Source organism: Mirounga leonina, unplaced genomic scaffold, assembly GCF_011800145.1.
Source record: "Mirounga leonina isolate KUSES-001 unplaced genomic scaffold, KU_Mleo_1.0 Mir_174, whole genome shotgun sequence".
Classification (NCBI taxonomy): domain Eukaryota; kingdom Metazoa; phylum Chordata; class Mammalia; order Carnivora; family Phocidae; genus Mirounga; species Mirounga leonina.
The window spans coordinates 78261132-78281033 of NW_023270451.1; the positions used below are offsets into that span (position 1 = coordinate 78261132).

At 39.9% G+C, this 19902-nt stretch overlaps 2 protein-coding genes across 2 annotated transcripts in view; both read left to right on the top strand.

The window, feature by feature from the left end:
• MGAM (maltase-glucoamylase) overlaps nt 1-19902 on the top strand; it is a 187124-nt gene that overhangs the window by 2478 nt on the left and 164744 nt on the right. The window contains exon 2 of the mRNA XM_035021254.1: nt 9876-9970. The gene's annotated coding sequence lies outside the window, so the exon portion shown is untranslated. The remainder of the gene's footprint in view (nt 1-9875; nt 9971-19902) is intronic.
• On the top strand, nt 13168-14508 carry LOC118021177 (putative olfactory receptor 9A1). Its single transcript, XM_035021258.1, is given in 2 exon segments — nt 13168-13597; nt 13600-14508. Coding segments are annotated over 2 exon segments (789 nt in total). The 5' UTR covers nt 13168-13398; the 3' UTR covers nt 14190-14508.

A 19902-nucleotide genomic window follows, 5' to 3' on the forward strand; every position in this document is an offset into this window, starting at 1 on the left:
ATCTATCTATCTATCTATCTATCTATCTATCTATCTATCTATCTATCATCTAATCATCATCTCATCACCATCTGTGTATCTAACTGAGCCAGGACTGTTTATCACACTAATTTTTGGAGTGTGTGAATACTTTTCTAATTATCCTATCAATTTCACCTAAACTCCAATCCTGTATATGACTGATTCCAAAGACTTTTGACTTTTTTCTTTTGTTTCTTTCTTTTTCTTTTTTCCTTCCTCCTTTCTTTCTTCCTTCCTTCCTTCTTCCTTCCTTCCTCTCTCTCTTTCTCTCTCTCTCTTTCTTTCTTTCTTTTTCTTTTTCTTTCACTATTCTCCATTTTAAGTTAGTCTACTAAGAATTTCAGGTATCACATCCACCTTCCTCTCCTGACATGCTGACCAACAACTGCTCATTTTCTTTCTGGTTCCTTTTTCTCTTTACATGGGCTAGGGCTAATGTTGCATGACCTTCTCTGTACTTTAAATACTTTTCATTTAAATGGATCCCTGATACCAAGCTACAGATTTCAGTACCATAATTGGAGAACACAGGAATGCTTGCCCTGTTTGGTCCAAGGATGGCTTTTCTCTGCACTCTGGTTCCCTATCCTGTCTCCAACCTTATGATTCAGTCATGTCTGACCTTCAGATCAGGAGGATGGGGATCACCTCTTGGGTACATAATTTTATTTATATAGTACTTCAAAGATCCCTTCTAAACTCATGTGTATATGTTACATATTTGGCTTTTATTTACCCCTCAGTGTGATTATAGGTCTTCATTTCTATTGGTTCCCTGCATTAACTCTTGTAAGCTCACCATATTTATTACACATACTTGCCTACCATTTACATGCTTCTGACATCACAACTTTTCTTCCTCAGTCCATGTCCTTCTTTGGAAATATGTAGGGGATTAATACTCAGTTTCAGTAGACTGTGATTCAGTTCTTAGCCTAGAATTAACAAACTGTAAATTTGGAAAATCAATGAGCCTTGGTTTTTAGATTTGCTTTATCTATAAACAAGAGTTAGACCTGGTGATCTTGGTGGTGGACACTGACTGCCCTCCCAGCGTCCACTCCACCCCTCCTCTGTTAGGTTACAGTCATGCTCTAGGGTGTGGTCTGCATTGACAAACTTATCAGTGAACTCCCTGAGTTTGTTTGGGGATGGATGCATGATGCACTTTGGCTTATTAAACATCATTCCCTCTACATTCAGTGCTGAGATAACATTGTAATGAGCTATTGTTGAGACCTTGTTTTGGGCATTGTGGCAGGTGAATGAGACAGAGCAGAGTTGCTGCTGTCACTCGGCAACCAGCAGGGAAGCTGCCTGAGGATGAAGTGCATCCACAGAGGAGGTCAAAACAAGAGAATTGCCCAGAAATGTAGCTGAAGTCCTGATAAAACCATTCCAGAATTTAAGTCTTCTCTCTGGATATTTTTTAGTTATATAATCCACTATGAAATTCCTCTCAGTGTTTAAGACAACTTGAATTGGGCTTTCCATTGCTATAATGAAAAATATCTCAAGATACAGTTTCCAAAGTTCCTTCTGTCTCTGTCATCAATCTAGACCAATGTGTGCTAAGTGTTTTATATATTCATTCTTATTAATTTTCATGGAATACATGTGGAGTAATTTTTATTAGACACAAACATTCTGCATCTCCTCAGATCTTCTCAACTGCCTCTTTGTTTTCAAAGGCTTTGCCTGTCTCCTTGATCATACTGCTACCACCTTTTTGGGGCTCTGTAAACTGGCTGGAGGCTGAGTTGAAGCTCTCAGCATGGATAGCTCTCATGCCCATAAGCTGAACCTATCCATGCCAAGTTACCACACTACTTTAAAGCTTGTATACAAAGGCACACTTTCAGGCCTTAGTTTGGGTTTTCTGAGTGACTGTTAAGGGGAAGATGGTATCATCATGAAATCTGAGTAGTTATAACCTGGGGTATGAACCTTGACGAATAAGAAATAAGAAGGGGGAGCCAGACAAAACTGTTCTCGCCCTTCCATGGGTTGCTCTGAGGTATGGGTTTGTCTCTCCTCTCTCCCTGCAGCTTTGCTTCATGTCTCTCCTTGCCTCACTTCCACTTACTCCTCACCCTTTCTGCCCTGATTTTGTAACTTTCAAATCATGGCAGGTCTTTAATCCTTGCCTCTGCCTCAAAAGGACCATCTTTATTCTAATAAGGCAACCGAAGTTCAGGGATGAGTTTGTTACTGGTCCATGGACTATCACTGTCCTGGTAATACTAGCACTACAAAAGCCTTGGAGTCTTGAGTTCTTTTTGCCATCTCTACCCCATATCTTCTTCCTACAACACGCACTCAGTGCTTGTGGACGTGAGTGGTTGGGAAGATGTCAAAGGGACTTATAATTTATCTATTTATGTATTAAGTAATTTATACTTCATGGCTTTCTTTCTTTAGAGATCGAATTATTTTAAGTTTTTTTTTATTATGTTCAGTTAGCGAGCATATAGTACATCATAAGTTTTTGTTGTAGTGTTCAACGATTCATTAGTTGCATATAACACCCAGTGCTCATCCCAACATGTGCCCTCCTTAATTCCCATCACCCAGTTACCCCCCCTCCCTTCTGTAACCCTCAGTTTGTTTCTCAGAGCCCAGAGTCTCTCATGGTTTGTCTCCCTCTCTGATTTCTTCCCATTCAGTTTTCCCTCCCTTCCCCTGTGGTCCTCCACTCCATCCCTTATGTTCCACATATGAGTGAAACCATATGATAATTGTCTTTCTCTGCTAGACTTATTTCACTTAGCATAATCCCCTCCAGTTCTATCCATGTCAATGCAAATGGTGGGTATTCATCCTCTCTGATGGCTGAGTAATATTCCATTGTATATATGTACCACCTCTTCTTTATTCATTCATCTGTTGAAGGGCACCTCGGCTCCTTCCACAGTTTGGCTATTGTGGACATTGCTGCTATAAACATTGGGGTGCATATGCCCCTTATTTTTACTACATCTATATCTTTAGGGTAAATACCTAGTAGTACAATTGCTGGGTCATAGTGTAGCTCTATTTTTAATGTCTTGAGGAACCTCCATACTGTTTTTCAGAGTGGTTGCACCAGTTTGCATTCCCATCAACAGTGTAAGAGGGTTTCCGTTTTCTCCACATCCTCACCAACACTTGTTTCCTGCCTTGTTAATTTTTGCCATTCTAACTGGTGTGAGGTGGTACCTCATTGTGGTTTGATCACTGAACAGTACATCAAAAGCTTATGATGTACTATATGTTGACTTAGTGAACATAAAAAACAAAACAAAAAAAAAGAAAAAAATAATTAACTGTGTGCTGGGGTAAATTATTTAAACCTTCTAAACCTCAGTTTTGTCATTCCAGGAAGGGGGATAATAATAATTAGTGACTAAGGGCTCAGACTATGGAGTTAGGCTGCTGACATTTGCATCCTGGCTTTATTACTTACAACTTATGAGAATCTTGGTTATGTTATATAAACTCTATCTCACTTTCCTTATATATTAAAGTATTAAAATAGAGATAATGCTACTACTACCACATAGATGAGTTGTGGATTATATATTACATGTTATGTATCTAGTTCTTAAAAGATGGCATAGTACATAGTAAGATCTCCATAAATGTTAGATACTACTTTAGGAATAGGATGGTTGTAGTGGTTGAATGAGATAACCAATGTAAAGCATCTGACACATGATAGGTATGCAATAAATTGAAACCATTACTCGATATTAGATCCCTGAGAAACACATCACCTCTTTTTTTGCTACCCCAAATTATAATAATTTTGCCTTGGAAATCAGTTTCTATCTTAACTGTATTTTATTTACAAAACTTTTGATGTAACTTAATTTTATTGAGGTATAATTAACATACAGTGTTACATTAGTTTCAGGTATACAACATATTGATTCAACAATTCTATATATTACTGAGTGCTCATCATGATAAGTGTAGTCACCAACTATTACTGTACGATATTATTACAGTATTATTCACTGCATTTCCTATGCTGTACTTTTTATCTCCATGACTTTTTATTTTATAATTGTAAGTTTGTACCTCTAAATCCCCTTTACCTTTATCTGTTTCACCCCTCCCCTGCCCACCTCCCCTCCGGCAACCACCAGTTTGATTTCGCACATCACCTCTTTTTGAAGGTCACAACACATGTATACATGTATCAAAGAACATTTGGATTCTCAATTGGCAAAACTTTAAAAAAAATTTTTATTATGTTATTTTATTATGTTTTATTAGTCACCATACGATACATTATTAGTTTTTGATGTAGTGATCCACAATTCATTGTTTTCATATAACACCCAGTGCTCCATGCAGTATGTGCCCTCTTTAATACCCATCACCAGGCTAACCCATCCTCCCACCTCCTCCCCTCTAAAACCCTCAGTTTGTTTCTCAGAATCCATAGTTGCTCATGGTTCATCGCTCCCTCCGATTCCCCCCCTTAATTTTTCCCTTCCTTCTCCTAGTGTCCTCCATGCTATTCCTTATGTTCCACAAATAAGTAAAACCATATGATAATTGACTTTCTCTGCTTGACTTATTTCACTTAGCATAATCTCCTCCAGTCCATCCATGTTGATGTAAAAGTTGGGTATTCATCCTTTCTGATGGCTGAGTAATATTCCATTGTATATATGGACCACATCTTCTTTATCCATTCATCTGTTGAAGGGCATCTCGGCTCTTTCCACAGTTTGGCTACTGCAGACATTGCTGCAATGAACACTGGGGTGCATATGGCCCTTCTTTTCACTACGTCTGTGTCTTTGGGGTAAATACCCAGGAGTGCAATTGTTGGGTCATAGGGTAGCTCTATTTTTAATTTTTTGAGGCATCTCCACACTGTTTTCCAAAGTGGCTGTACCAACTTTCATTCCCACCAACAGTGTAAGAGGGTTCCCCTTTCTCCACAACCTCTCCAACATTTGTTGTTTCTTGCCCTGTCAATTTTTGCCATTCTAACTGGTGTAAGGTGGTATCTCAGTGTGGTTTTGATTTGAATTTCCTTGATGGCTAATGATGATGAACATTTTTTCATGTGTCTGTTAGCCATTTGTATGTCTTCTTTGGAGAAGTGTCTGTTCATGTTCTCTGCCTATTTTTTGACTTGATTATTTGTTTTTTGGGTGTTCTGTTTGAGAAGTTCTTTATAGATCTCAGAAATCAGCGCTTTGTCTGTAGTGTCATTTGCAAATATCTTCTCCCATTCTGTGGGTTGCCTGTTTGTTTTGTTGACTGTTTCCTTTGCTGTGCAGAAGCTGTTTATCTTGATGAAGTCCCAAAAGTTCATTTTTGCTTTTGTTTCACTAGCCTTTGGAGATGTATCTTGAAAGAAGTTGCTGTGGGTGATGTCAAAGAGGTTACTGCCTATGTTCTCCTCTAGGATTTTGATGGATTCCTGTCTCACATTGAGGTCTTTCGTCCATTTTGAGTTTATCTTTGTGTATGGTGTTAGAGAATGGTCGAGTTTCATTCTTCTGCATGTGGCTGTCCAATTTTCCCAGCACCATTTATTGAAGAGACTGTCTTTTTTCCATTGCATATTTTTTCCAGCTTTGTCGAAGATTATTTGACCATAGAGTTGAGGGTCCATATCTGGGCTCTCTGTTCTGTTCCATTGGTCTATATGTCTGTTTTTGTGCCAGTACCATGCTGTCTTGGTGATCACTGCTTTGTAATATAGCTTGAAATCGGGCAACGTGATGCCCCCAGCTTTGTCTTTCTTTTCAACATTTCCTTGGTGATTCGGGGTCTTTTCTGATTCCATACAAATTTTAGGATTGTTTGCTCTAGCACTTTGAAAAATGTTTTGATTGGGATGGCGTTGAAGGTATAGATTGCTCTGGATAACATAGACATTTTAACAATGTTTATTCTTCTGATCCATGAGCATGGAATATTTTTCCATCTTTTTGTGTCTTCTTCAATTTCTTTCATGAGTGTTCTGTAGTTCCTAGAGTATAGATCCTTTGCCTCTTTGGTTAGGTTTATTCCGAGGTATCTTATGGTTTTTGGTGCTATTGTAAATTGAATCGTTTCTCTAATTTCTCTTTCTACAGTTGCATTATTAGTGTATAAGAAAGCAACTGATTTCTATGCATTGATTTTGTATCCTGCCACATTACTGAATTGCTGTATGAGTCTAGTAATTTGGGGGTGGAGTCTTTTGGATTTTCCACATAAAGTATCATGTCATCTACGGAGAGAGTTTGACTTCTTTGCCAGTTTGAATACCTTTTATTTCTTTTTGTTGTCTGATTACTGTTGCTAGGACTTATAGTATTATGTTGAACAATAGTGGCGAGAGTGGGCATCCTTGATGTGTTCCTGATCTTAAGGGAAAGGCTTTCAGCTATTCCCCACTGAGGATGATGTTCACTGTGGGTTTTTCATAGATGGATTTTATGAACTTGAGGAATGTTCCCTCCGTCCCTAACTCTGAAGAGTTTTAATCAGGAAAGGGTGTTGTATTTTGTCAAATGCTTTTTCTGCATCAATTCAGAGGACCATATGGTTCTTCTCTCTCCTCTTATTAATGTGTTCTCTCGCATTGATTGATTTGCAAATGTTGAACCACCTTTGCATCCTGGGGATAAATCCCACTTGGTCATGGTGGATGATCCTTTTCATGTATTGTTGGATCCAATTAGCTAGGATTTTGTTGAGAATTTTGGAGTCCATATTCATCAGGGATATTGGTCTGAAATTCTCCTTTTTGATAGTCTTTGCCTGGTTTCGGGATTAAGGTAATGCTGGCCTCATAGAATGAGTCTGGAAGCTTTCCTTCTGTTTCTATTTTTTGAAACAGCTTCAGTAGAATAGGTATTATTTCTTCTTTGAATGTTTGGTAGAATTCCCCAGGGAGTCCATCAGGCCCTGGACTCTTGTTTTTTGGGTGATCACTGCTTCAATCTCGTTACTGGTTATTGGTCTATTCAGGTTGTCAATTTCTTCCTGTTTCAGTCTTGGCAGTTTATAGGTTTCCAGGAAGGCATCCATTTCTTCCAGGTTGCTTAATTTATTGGCATAAAGTTGTTGATAATAATTTCTAATAATTGTTTCTATTTCCTTGGTGTTAGTCATGATCTCTCCCCTTTCATTCATAATTTTATTAATTTGGGTCCTTTCTCTTTTCTTTTGGATAAGTCTGGCCAGTGGTTTATCGGTCTTATTAATTCTTTCAAAGAACCAGCTTCTAGTTTTGTTGATCTGATCTACTGTGTTTCTGGTTTCTAATTCATTGATCTCTGCTCTAATCTTAATTATTTCCTCATCTAATGTGTGGCTTAGGCATCGTTTGTTGTTTTTCTCTAGTTCTTTAAGGTGTAAAGTTAGTTGGTGAATTCGGGATTTTTCTATTTTTTTTTTGAGTGAGGCATGGATGGCTATGTATTTCCCCCTTAGGACTGCCTTTGCAGTATCCCATAGGTTTTGGACTGATGTGTTTTCATTCTCATTGGTTTCCATGAAATGTTTAAGTTCTTCTTTGATTTCCTGGTTGACCCAAACATGAGCAGAATGGTCTTTAACTTCCAAGTGTTTGAATTTCTTCCAAATTTTTTCTTGTGATTGAGTTCCAGTTTTAAAGCATTATGGTCTGAGAATATGCAGGGAATAATCTCAGTCTTTTGGTATCAGTTGAGACCTGAGTTGTGAACCAGTATGTGGTCAGTTCTTGAGAAAGTTCCATGTGTGCTTGAGAAGAATGAGTATTCTGTTGTTTTAGTGTGGAATGTTCTATATATATCTATGAGGTCCATCTGGTCCAGTGTGTCATTCAAAGCTCTTGTTTCTTTGTTGATGTTTTGCTTAGATGATCTGTCTATTGCTGAGAATGGAGTATTGAGGTCTCCTACAATTAATGTATTGTTATCAATATGACTCTTTATTTTGGTTAACAGTGGCTTATGTAGATGACTGCTCCCATGTTGGGGACATAGATATTTACAATTGTTAGATCTTCTTGTTGAATAGACCCTTTAAGAATGATATAGTGTCCTTTTGTGTCTCTAACTACAGTCTTTAGCTTAAAATCTAATTTGTCTGATATAAGAATTGCTACCCCAGCTTTCTTTTAAGGTCCGTTGGCATGGAAGATGGATCTCCATCCCTTCACTTTCAGTCTGGATGTATCTTTAGGTTCAAGATGAATCTCTTGTAGACAGCATATGGATGGGTCCTGTCTTTTTATCCAATCTGCAACCCTGTGCTGTTTTATTGGAGCATTTAGGCCATTAACGTTGAGAGTGATTATTGAAAGATAGGAATTTTTTGTCATCATGTTCCCTGTGAAGTCCTTGTTTCTATAGATTGTCTCTGTAAATTTCTGTTGTATATCACTCTTGGGATTTTTCTCCTTTTATAGAACCCCCTTAATATTTCCTGCAGGGTGGCTTAGTGGTCACATATTCTTTCAGTTTCTGCCAGTCTTGGAAGCTCTGCATCTCTCCATCCATTCTAAATGACAGCCTTGCTGGATAAAGTATTCTTGGCTGCTTCTTCTTCTCGTTCTTCTCGTTTAGTACCCTGAATATGTCTTGCCAGGCCTTTCTGGTTTGCCAGGTCTCTGTGGATAGGTCTGATGTTGTTCTGATATTCCTCCCTCTGTATGTAAGGAATCTCTTCCCCTTAACTGCCCTTAAGATGGTTTCCTTGGTTCTAAGATTTGCGAGTTTTACTATTACATGCTGGGGCATTGGCCTGTTTTCCTTGATCTTGGGAGGGGTCCTCTCTGCCTCTAGGACATGAATGTTTGTTTCTTTCCCCAGATTAGGGAAGTTCTCAGCTACAATTTGCTCAAATATATCTTCTAGTCTTCTCTCTCTCTCCACACCCTCAGGGATCCCAATAATTCTGACATTGGATTGTTTCCTGGTGTCACTTATTTCTCTGTTTCTGTTTTCATGGATTTTGAGTTTTTTCTCCTTGGCCGCCTCTTTTTCCTTCTTTTCTATCAGTTGGTCTTCTAGATCACTAATTCATTCTTCTGCCTCGCTTACCCTAGCTGTTAGATTATCTAGATGATTGGATCTCATTGATAATATTTTTAAGTTCTGCCAGTTCAGCTTTCATTTCTGCCCTTAGAGACTCTATGTTGCCATTAATCGATTTCTCCATTCTAGCTATTGTCTTCACAACTGCTACGCTGAATTCCAGTTCTTACATCTTGGTTATATCTATATCCATTTGTAAATCTGTGGCAGAAGTCAGTCTCCGAGTCTTTCCTATTTTGGGGGTTCCTCCTCCTAGTCATTCTGTTGAGGGGTGGTTGAGGGAATGTACAGAGTCCAAATTATTGATCAGAACCCAAGCAAGATGCACCTATTTTATAGGGACCTTAGGTTTGTCGGCCTCTTGTTCTCCCAGCCTGTCTTCTGGGGGAGGGGCCTGCCATGCTGTACTCAGGCAACCCTGTTTGGGTGACATTTATTTTTCTTTCAGCACTTTAAAGAGTGCTACCCCACTGCCCTCTGTCCTATATAATTTTTGACGAAAAACTGGTTGTTAATCTTCTGAGGATTCCTTGTATATGACAAGGTGCTTCTCTTGCTGCTTTCAGGATGGTCCCTTTGTTTTTGTCTTTTTACTGGTTATAATGTGCCTTGGCGTGGATCTCCCTGAGTTTATCTGACATAAAGAAAAAGGTTAAGGTTTTCTCAGGTCTTTTCTGAGCACCCGTCTTGCCCTGTACATGTGTGTGGTTTTCTAAATCCCTCAGTATATGCAGGTGCTTTTAAATCCCTTAATTTCCCAAAGACACTTTCCCCAACTTTCCCTCAGACTTTAGATGGTCTATTGTATGTCTCAATAATAATCTTTTGCTCCAGATCTGCTCTGCTTCCCCAGGGACTGAGGTTCCACAATGAGAATGCAGATTGCCATTTTCAAGATTTCTGCCAAGTGGAAAAGAGTGTGTGCAAGAGTAAGTAAAAGTACCACAAAGCTTTCCTAACATTTTTAAATTGTCTTTTTCTTGAAACAGTGTTTCCATAGTTGCTATAAATCTTTGAATGTTTTCCAGAATTCTGAAAAAGTTAGTTTTGACAGTTTCTGCATATTTTCTGTTGTTTCTCTGGAGGGACAAGAGCTTGGAGCTGCCTGTCCACCATTGTGCTCACATCATTGTTCATCTCTGGTGTGTTGGTTTTTGATGTATATCTTGGAATTGTTTGTCATGTCTTCCACTTGGGGGTATCTAGGCTCTGTAGGGCCAAATCAGGGAGATGCACAGGGAGAGAGCAGGGGCTGGTTTGAACTGTTTTGTGGTAACCAGGACTTGGAGAGGAAGGCTGCCGAGGTGCTGAGAAACTCCTGACAAGGGAGATTTCAAGTTTGGCTATTAAGAAAACTTTCAAGGGTTCTAAAATTTGATTAGCCTCAGGGGAGAAGGGCTGAAAGTTTTTCTGGCTTTCCCTTGACTGCATCCCTAGGGTTTCTCTGAACTTGGACAGATTTAGTTCCTCAGTGTAAAACTCTCCTTGGGGGACAATGAAGAGAAGGAAAGAAGGAGAGAGAAAGTCAGAGAGAGAGACAGTTGGACTTCCACAACACTATTATTACTGGACTTTTCCCTAAGTACTCATATGAAGACAGTTTTCTCTTGCACTGAGAGTGAGGATAGCAGTAGCCTGCTCTGGGCCACAGAGCGTGCTTGGCACTAGTCAGGCAGGAATTAGCCTGGGCTGATTTCTGGAGAGCCATAGGACATTCCAGTTTAGTCTCTTTCTCTGGAGGTGAGTGTCTGCCAGGGTTCCCCTCTATGAAGGAGAGAATCAAGAGGGGATCAGCATGGGAAGTTCTGGGACTGGCTGCTCTCTAGAACAAGGACACCTACAGTCTGAAGAGTGATGAGGGGGGCAGCAGAGTGGATGGGCTCATCTTCAAATCCACTCTGCACAGCAGAGATCAGATTCAGCTCTTCCCTGACTCAATGCTGGGTATAGGCACAGACCCTTGCTCTTGTCAGGACCCTCCTCTATCCTTTCTTTGCATCTGGTTCTGTCTAAAAAATTATGGAAGGAGACTACTGAGAGAGAGAATGAGAATATGAGAGGGAGAGAATGAGAATATGAGAGTGAGAGCAAGAGAATGAGGATAGGATAGGAGAGCGAGAGCATCAGGATGCAAGAGTGAGAGAATGAGGATAGGAGAGCAAGAGAATATATCTCTCCTAGTAAGTTTGTCCTTGATCCTTGTTACCCAATTGTCATTTCCTAAGGCATCTCTGGAGAGAGGGTTGCATATTGACAGGGCAGCATTTCAGTGAAGACCAAAGGGAGAAGAAACAGAATTTGCTTCAAAAATCGGCCATGGCCAGAACTAGATAAGCTTTGTTCATAGAGTTATCCTTTAATTGATTGACTAATTGATTTATTCATTTAAAAATATTAACTGAGTGTCAGAAACAGTAGACATGACAAAGTTTCTGCTTTCATGGTTACTTATGCTGTAAAATAAGAGACAGAAAATAAACAAAAAGCAAAAACACAATTTTATTTTATTTTATTTTATTTTATTTTATTTTATTTTTTAAAGATTTATTTATTTGAGAGAGCGAGAATGAGAGAGAGTACATGAGATGGGGGAGGATCAGAGGGAGAAGCAGGCTCCTCGCTGAGCAGGGAGCCTGATGTGGGACTCGATCCCGGGACTCCAGGATCATGACCTGAGCCGAAGGCAGTTGCTTAACCAACTGAGCCACCCAGGCACCCTATTTTATTATTTTTTTTAAAGATTTTATTTATTTATTTGACAGAGAGAGAGAGACAGCTAGAAAGGGAACACAAGCAGGGGGAGTGGGAGAGGGAGAAGCAGGCTCTCTGCCGAGCAGGGAGCCCGATGCGCGGCTCAGTCCCAGGACCCTGGGATCATGACCTGAGCCAAAGGCAGACGCTTAATGACTGAGCCACCCAGGCGCCCTTTAAAAACACAATTTTAGATGAGGAGTGCAAAGAAGATAAATAGATCCTGGTGAGCTGATAGAGAGTAAAGAATGGAATGTGTTCTTTTAGAAAGGATCATGAGGAAAGTGTCCCTGAGCTTGAACATTTGAGCAAAGACCTGAAGGAAGACAGGGATGGATCCCAGAAATCCTAAGGGGCTCAGATCCTTTGGTCTATTTTATCTTAGTGACAGCTGAATCTTTTTCATATGATTTTGGAGGGAAAACCTATTTGTTGGCTCTGGGGAGACTCTCCTTACTTTCCGTTAGATTGAGACCACAGCCACTTATATGTAGGGCTTGGGCTGAGTCCAGAGTTCACATTTGGTGGCTTTGACTCTCTGCTTGATCGAGGGTTTTGAGCTCTCACAAAAGGGGGGTGTTGAAATTGGACCTTTAGCCTCTTGTCTGCCAGTCCCAACATGAGATGATGTGGGACAAGTGGAGGTTGAGGATGGCAGTTCCACCTGTGCCCTCTTCTAGTCCCTCCTGTGTCAGTCTGGTGGATTTTTGGTATTAGGGTTGGGAGAACGAGGCCCCTGATTGATTAAGCCCAGGTTCTGGTAAGTCTGCTACTTATGAGAAGACACATTTACTAGGGAGAAAAGCAGGGCAGGCTTCCCTTCCCAAGAATAGGGAAGAAGAAAGTGGTAATTCACTCAGGCAGTTAGCTGACCTGAAATACTTAGTCCTTGCTCTCAAGATCTTACAGAAAATCCTCAAAGAGTTGTCCATACCCATACCTAGCAGTGACACCAATGATGACAGAGGGAAAAGAAAAGCTTTCAAATGGATGTAATGCAAATGGACCCTATGTCATGAAGAAGCAAAGTAAACACATACCAGCTCTGGGTAGGATTAGGCAGGAAGACTTTTCTACAGGATGTGATACTGGAGCAGGACTCACAGGACAGAATATATTTGGTGGACCATGTAGTTTAGGACATTCAAGATGGAAGGGAGTTAGTGGTAAAAAGGAACACACTGGTCAGGGAGGCAACAGGGTGGCTATTCACAGCACAGTGGAAGGCAGGAAGACCTGTGGATTGAGAGATGCAGGTGGTACACACTGGGCAGGGGGCTGGTTGTCTTGCCTATGGTATTCCATTAGTAGCTGGGCTCATCTTGGCTATATTTAATTTTCTTCATATAGCATGATTATTCTTTTTTAAAAATTTTATTATGTTATGTTAATCACCATACATTATATCATGATTATTCTTTAAAAAGATTAGCACTGATCATGTAGAGGGGACAGTAGAACCTGAACCCTTCCTAGTCATGTTGTGGAGTCTGTGAACAGGAGAGGAATATTTTCTCTACCTGAAACTGTTTTTATCTGGGATCAGAAGCAGTTTGATCTTTTTTTTACTCTCTAGATTTCACAAGGAAAAACTGCTCAGAACTAAATGTTGGGGAATCACTCTAGTGCCACTGAATTCTATCTCTTAGGCTTCCCTGGCTCCCCAGAATTATGCTATATCTTATTTGCTACCTTCTTCCTCTTCTACTCAGTGACAGCCCTGGGGAACATGCTCATCATCGTGATTGTCTGTGTTGATAAACGTCTGCAGTCCCCCATGTATTTCTTCCTTGGCCACCTCTCTGTCCAGAGATCCTGATCACAGCAGTTGCTGTCCCCTTGATGCTCTGGGCGTTGCTGCTTCCTGGAATGAAGGCAGTATCTCTGACAGCATGTAGTGCACAATTATATTTGTACCTTTCTTTGGGCACATCAGAATTTATATTAATGGGAGCATTGGCTGTGGACCGTTACATGGCTGTCTGTTACCCCTTGAGGTACAACATCATTATGAACAGCCACACCTGCATCTGGGTGGTCATTGTGTCATGGGTGTTTGGTTTTCTATTTCAAATCTGGCCAGTTTATGCCACATTTCAGCTTACCTTCTGCAAATCAAATGTGTTAGACCATTTTTTATGTGACCAAGGGCAATTGTTTAAATTATCCTCTGATGACAGCCGTTTCACACAGTTTATTCTTTTTTTAATGGCTGTTTTCATTATCATTGGTGCTTTGATCCCTACAATCATCTCCTACATCTACATAATCTCCACCATCCTCAAGATCCCCTCAGACTCTGGGGAGAGAAAAGCCTTCTCTATCTGTGTGTCCCACTACACCTTTGTTGTGTTCGGCTATGGCACCTGCCTGTTCCTCTATGTGAAACCCAAGTAAACACAGGCAGCTGAATACAACAGGGTAGCATCACTGATGGTTTTAGTGGTGACCCCTTTTCTGAACCCCTTCATCTTCACCCTCTGGAATGACAAATTTATAGAGGCCTTTCAAGACATCATGAAACACTGCTGTCAACTCCTCAAGGATTAGCTGTGTCCTAAGGACAATCATGGACTCATCATCATGGACCTGAGTGATCTGAAAGCAATAATTCAATCTGAAATGATCATTTTCAACACCAAGTCGTTTGTGATCTACAAGGGAATTTTAAGACACAGTGCTCCAATTTATAATCAGATGATTCCTACATGGGAGATCTCATTATTATTTTTCAACTGGATATATATGTTTATACACTCCTCTGTAGTTATAATACATCTTACAATATAAATTTAACAAATATAAATGTATAAAATATGTGTGATTTTTTTCTTTTTTTAGAACACTCATCTCTTTGTTTTTTGGCATTCTATGCAATCTTTATTTTTATATTCTGTATTTTAAAATCTATGGTTTCTAATTGTTTTATTTTTATTTATTTGTTTCAAATTTTTATTTAAATTCTAGTTAGTTAACATTGGTTTCAGGAGTAGAATTTAGTGATTCATCACTTACATACAACACCCAGTGCTCATCAGAACAAGTGCCCTCCTTAATGCCCATCACCCATTTAGCCCATACCCCATCCACCTCCCTCCACCAACCCTCAGTTTGTTCTCTATAGTTAAGAATCTCTTATGGTTTGCTTCCCTCTCTCTTTTTTCCCCCCTTACCCTATGTTCATCTGTTTTGTTTCTTAAATTCCACATATGAGTGAAATCATATGATAATTGTCTTTCTCTAGCTGACTTACTTTGTTTAGCATAATACACTCCAAGTCTATCCACATCATTGCAAATGGCAAGATTTCATTCTTTTGATAGCTCAGTAATATTCTTCATCAGTCAATGGACATTTGAGCTCTTTCCATAGTTTGGCTATTGTTGATAATGCTTCTATAAACATTGTGGTGCATGTGCCTCTTCAAATCAGTATTTTTGTATCATTTGTGTAATTACCTAGTAATGTAATTGCTGGATCATAGGGTAGTTCTATTTTTAACTTTCTGAGAAACCTCCATACTGTTTTCCAGAGTGGCTGTACCAGTTTGCATTCCCACCAACAGTGTAAGAGAGTTCCTTTTTCTCCACATCCTCGCCAACATCTGTTGTTTCCTGTGTTGTTAATTTTAGCCATTCTGACAGGTGTGAGGTGGTATCTTATCATGGTTTTGATTTGTAATTCCCTAATGATGAGTGATGTTGAGCATCTTTTGTCTTCTTTGGAAAAATGTCTGTTCATGTCTTCTACCCATTTCTTAACTGGATTATTTATTTTTTGGGTGTTGAGTTTAAGTTCTTCATAGATTTTGGATAGTACCCTTTATCAGATATGTCACTTGCAAATATCTTCTCCCATTCCATAGGCTGCCTTTTAGTTTTGTTGATTGTTTCCTTTGCTGTGTGGAATGTTTTTATCTTGATGAGGTCCCAATAGTTCATTTTTGCTTTTGTTTCCCTTGTCTCTGGCAATGTGTTTAGTAAGAAGTTGCTATGGCTGAGGTCAAAAAGGTTGCTGCCTGTGTTCTCCTCTAGGATTTTGATGGTTTTCTGTCTCACATTTAGGTTTTTCATCCATTTTGAATTTATTCTGTGTGTATGGTGTAAGAAAGTGGTCCTGTTTTATTCTTCTGCATGTTGCTGTCCAGTTTTCCCAATAACATTTTGTTGAAGAGACTGTCTTTTTTCCATTGGATGTTCTTTCCTGCTTTGTCAAAGATTAGTTGACTGTAGAGCTGAGGGTTTTTTCTGGGCTCTCTTTTCTGTTCCATTGATCTATGTGTCTGTTTTGTGCCAGTACCATACTGTCTTGATGATTACAGCTTTATAATAGAGCTTGAAGTCCGGAATTGTGATACCTCCATCTTTGCTTTTCTTTTTCAGGATTGTTGGCTATTCAGGGTCTTTTGTGGTTCTATACAAATTTTAGGATTGTTTGTTCTAGCTCTGTGAAAAATGCTTGTGGTATTTTGATAGGGATTGCATTAAATGTATGGATTGCTCTGGGTAGTATAGACATTTTAACAGTATTTGTTCTTCTAATTCATGAGCACGGAATGTTTTTCTGTTTCTCTGTGTCTGCTTCAATTTCTTTCATAAGTGTAGAGCACTCAGCACTTTGAATGGGAAAAGCAAGGAAGAGTATAATTCATTCTCTGGTGGTTGATCTCTGTGACTGATTCTAGGTGCTGGGTCATTTTCCCATATGTTGTTCTGTGCTTTCATGATTTTCTCACCACTAAGGCACCCTCTATTTCTTCTGTGAGTGACCCCAAGTCCAGCCTCAGGCTCCAACCTTTACTTGAGGTTCATGCCCCCAGGTCCAACAGGGACTCTACCACCCTGTAGATCTTCTCAACTGGCAGTTGTGAGAGTGAACTCACTCCACAACCCTGCCTCCTTCCCAACCTCAGGGCCAGATGTGTGTTAATTCAGGCACATCTCTAATTAGTGGACTTTCTCAAGGTGAGGAGGGTCGGTCTTGGAAAGAGGCATTTTCTTATCTGGCATGGTTCTTATTATCACACCAGCCGCAAATGTGGGAGGGCAATGGGCTGAGTTCAAGGACCTGAACTGATGAGGGTGAGCTGACCTTGTTGTGCTCCTGAGCTGAAGCAGGAGTGCAGGGAGGGCAGAAAAGGGGCAGTTCCTGGTTACTTCTCCCCGCATTCCTCACGTTTTTTAAATCCTGACATAGGGCATTCCATTTCTCTTCTCTCTCAACTACATTTCTGGTGAGAAATGGCAGCGAGAGGGGACTAAGGAATAGTGCTGGGAGTGAGGTTCTGATAGCTAGGTCTTTACATGGTTATGAACTCCACTTCATACTCTGCCTTACTGAGTCAAAAATAAAAGAAATCATCCTGCTTCTAATTGCCAAAAACAGTTGCTTGTTTCTGTGAATATCTCACTGTAGCAGAGAAGATATTTTGGCAGAATAATCTTCGGTAAGTCTGGACACTCTGTAAGGCTTCCATAGAGCTGAATAGAGCAAGTGGGAGAATAATTGGGGCGCAGCAAAAAAGCTTCACAACTTTTTTTTATCCAGGGACCTTGGCTACTTTTGTAGGGATGTAGAGATCATCTTTAAATATTGTGGATATCCATCTTTTATTATCTGATGGGTATGTTGGAAATACCTTTTGTCAGTCTGGGTTTTATCTTTTCACTTTTTTATTGAAATCTTCTGTCATGCAAAAGTGTTAATTTTGCTGTTGTCAAATTTAATTTTTTTCTGTGATTTATATTTGTGTATATTACTTTAAAAGTCCCTTTCCATTCAAAGGACTTAACAATAGTCTCCTATAATAGCTATAGACTCTGACAATATAGATATAGTACAACTATTTTTTTTTGACCTCATCTCACTGCCTTTTATTGCCAATTTTTATTTTATTTTTTTATTCTTATGTTAATCCCCATACATTACATCATTAGTTTTAGATGTAGTGTTCCATGATTCATTGTTTGTGCATAACACCCAGTGCTCCATGCAGAATATGCCCTCCCCAATACCCACCACCAGGCTAACCCATCCTCCCACCCCCCTCCCCTCTAGAACTCTCAGTTTGTTTTTCAGAGTCCATCGTCTCTCATGGTTCGTCTGCCCCTCCGATTTCCCCCGCTTCATTCTTCCCCTCCTGCTACCTTCTTCTTCTTTTTTTTTTTCTTAACATATATTGCATTATTTGTTTCAGAGGTACAGATCTGAGATTCAACAGTCTTGCACAATTCACAGCGCTTACCAGAGCACATACCCTCCCCAGTGTCTATCACCCAGTCACCCCGTCCCTCCCACCCCACCCCCCACTCCAGCAAACCTCAGTTTGTTTCCTGCAATTAAGAATTCCTCATATCAGTGAGATCATATGATACATGTCTTTCTCTGTTTGACTTATTTCGCTCAACATAATACCCTCCAGTTCCATCCACGTCATAGCAAATGGCAAGATCTCATTCCTTTTGATGGCTGCATAATATTCCATTGTGTGTGTGTGTGTGTGTGTGTGTGTGTGTGTGTGTGTATATTATACCACATCTTCTTTATCCATTCATCTGTTGATGGACATCTTGACTCTTTCCACAGTTTGGCTATTGTGGACATTGCTGCTATAAACATCGGGGTGCACGTACCCTTTTGGATTCCTACTTTTGTATCTTTGGGGTAAATACCCAGTAGTGCAATTGCTGGGTCATATGGTAGCTCTATTTTCAACTTTTTGAGGAACCTCCATACTGTTTTCCAGAGTGGCTGCACCAGCTTGCATTCCCACCAACAGCATAGGAGGGTTCCCCTTTCTCCGCATCCCCGCCAACATCTGTCGTTTCCTGACTTGTTAATTTTATCCATTCTGACTGGTGTGAGGTGGTATCTCATTGAGGTTTTGATTTGGATTTCCCTGATGCCGAGCGATATTGAGCACTTTTCCATGTGTCTGTTGGCCATTTGGATGTCTTCTTTGGAAAAATGTCTGTTCATGTCTTCTGCCCATTTCTTGATTGGATTCTTTTTTCTTTGGGTGTTGAGTTTGATGAGTTCTTTATAGATTTTGGATACTAGCCCTTTATCTGATATGTCATTTGCAAATATGTTCTCCCATTCTGTCGGTTGTCTTTTGGTTTTGTGGACTGTTTCCTTTGCGTTGCAAAAGCTTTTTATCTTGATGAAGTCCCAATAGTTCATTTTTGCCCTTGCTTCCCTTGCTTTTGGCGATGTTTCTAGGAAGAAGTTGCTGCGGCTGAGGTCAAAGAGGTTGCTGCCTGTGTTCTCCTTTAGGATTTTGATGGACTCCTGTCTCACATTGAGGTCTTTCAACCATTTGGAGTCTATTTTTGGTGTGGTGTAAGGAAATGGTCCAGTTTCATTCTTCTGCATGTGGCTACCCAATTTTCCCAACACCATTTGTTGAAGAGACTGTCTTTTTTCCATTGGACATTCTTTCCTGCTTTGTCAAAGATGAGTTGACCATAGAGTTGAGGGTCCATTTCTGGGCTCTCTATTCTGTTCCATTGATCTATGTGTCTGTTTTTGTGCCAGTACCCTACTGTCTTGATGATGACAGCTTTGTAATAGAGCTGGAAGTCCGGAATTGTGATGCCGCCAGCTTTTCTTTTCTTTTTCAACATTCCTCTGGCTATGCGGGGTCTTTTCTGGTTCCATACAAATTTTAGGATTATTTGTTCCATTTCTTTGAAAAAAGTGGATAGTATTTTGATGGGGATTGCATTGAATGTGTAGATTGCTCTAGGTAGCATTGACATCTTCACAATATTTGTTCTTCCAATCCATGAGCATGGAACGTTTTTCCATTTCTTTGTGTCTTCCTCAATTTCTTTCATGAGTATTTTATAGTTTTCTGAGTGCAGATCCTTTGTCTCTTTGGTTAGATTTATTCCTAGGTATCTTATGGTTTTGGGTGCAATTGTAAATGGGATTGACTCCTTAATTTCTCTTTCTTCTGTCTTGTTGTTGGTATATAGGAATGCCACTGACTTCTGTGCATTGATTTTATATCCTGCCACTTTACTGAATTCCTGTATGAGTTCTAGCAGTTTTGGGGTGGAGTCTTTGGGGTTTTCCACATAAAGTATCATATCATCTGCAAAGAGTG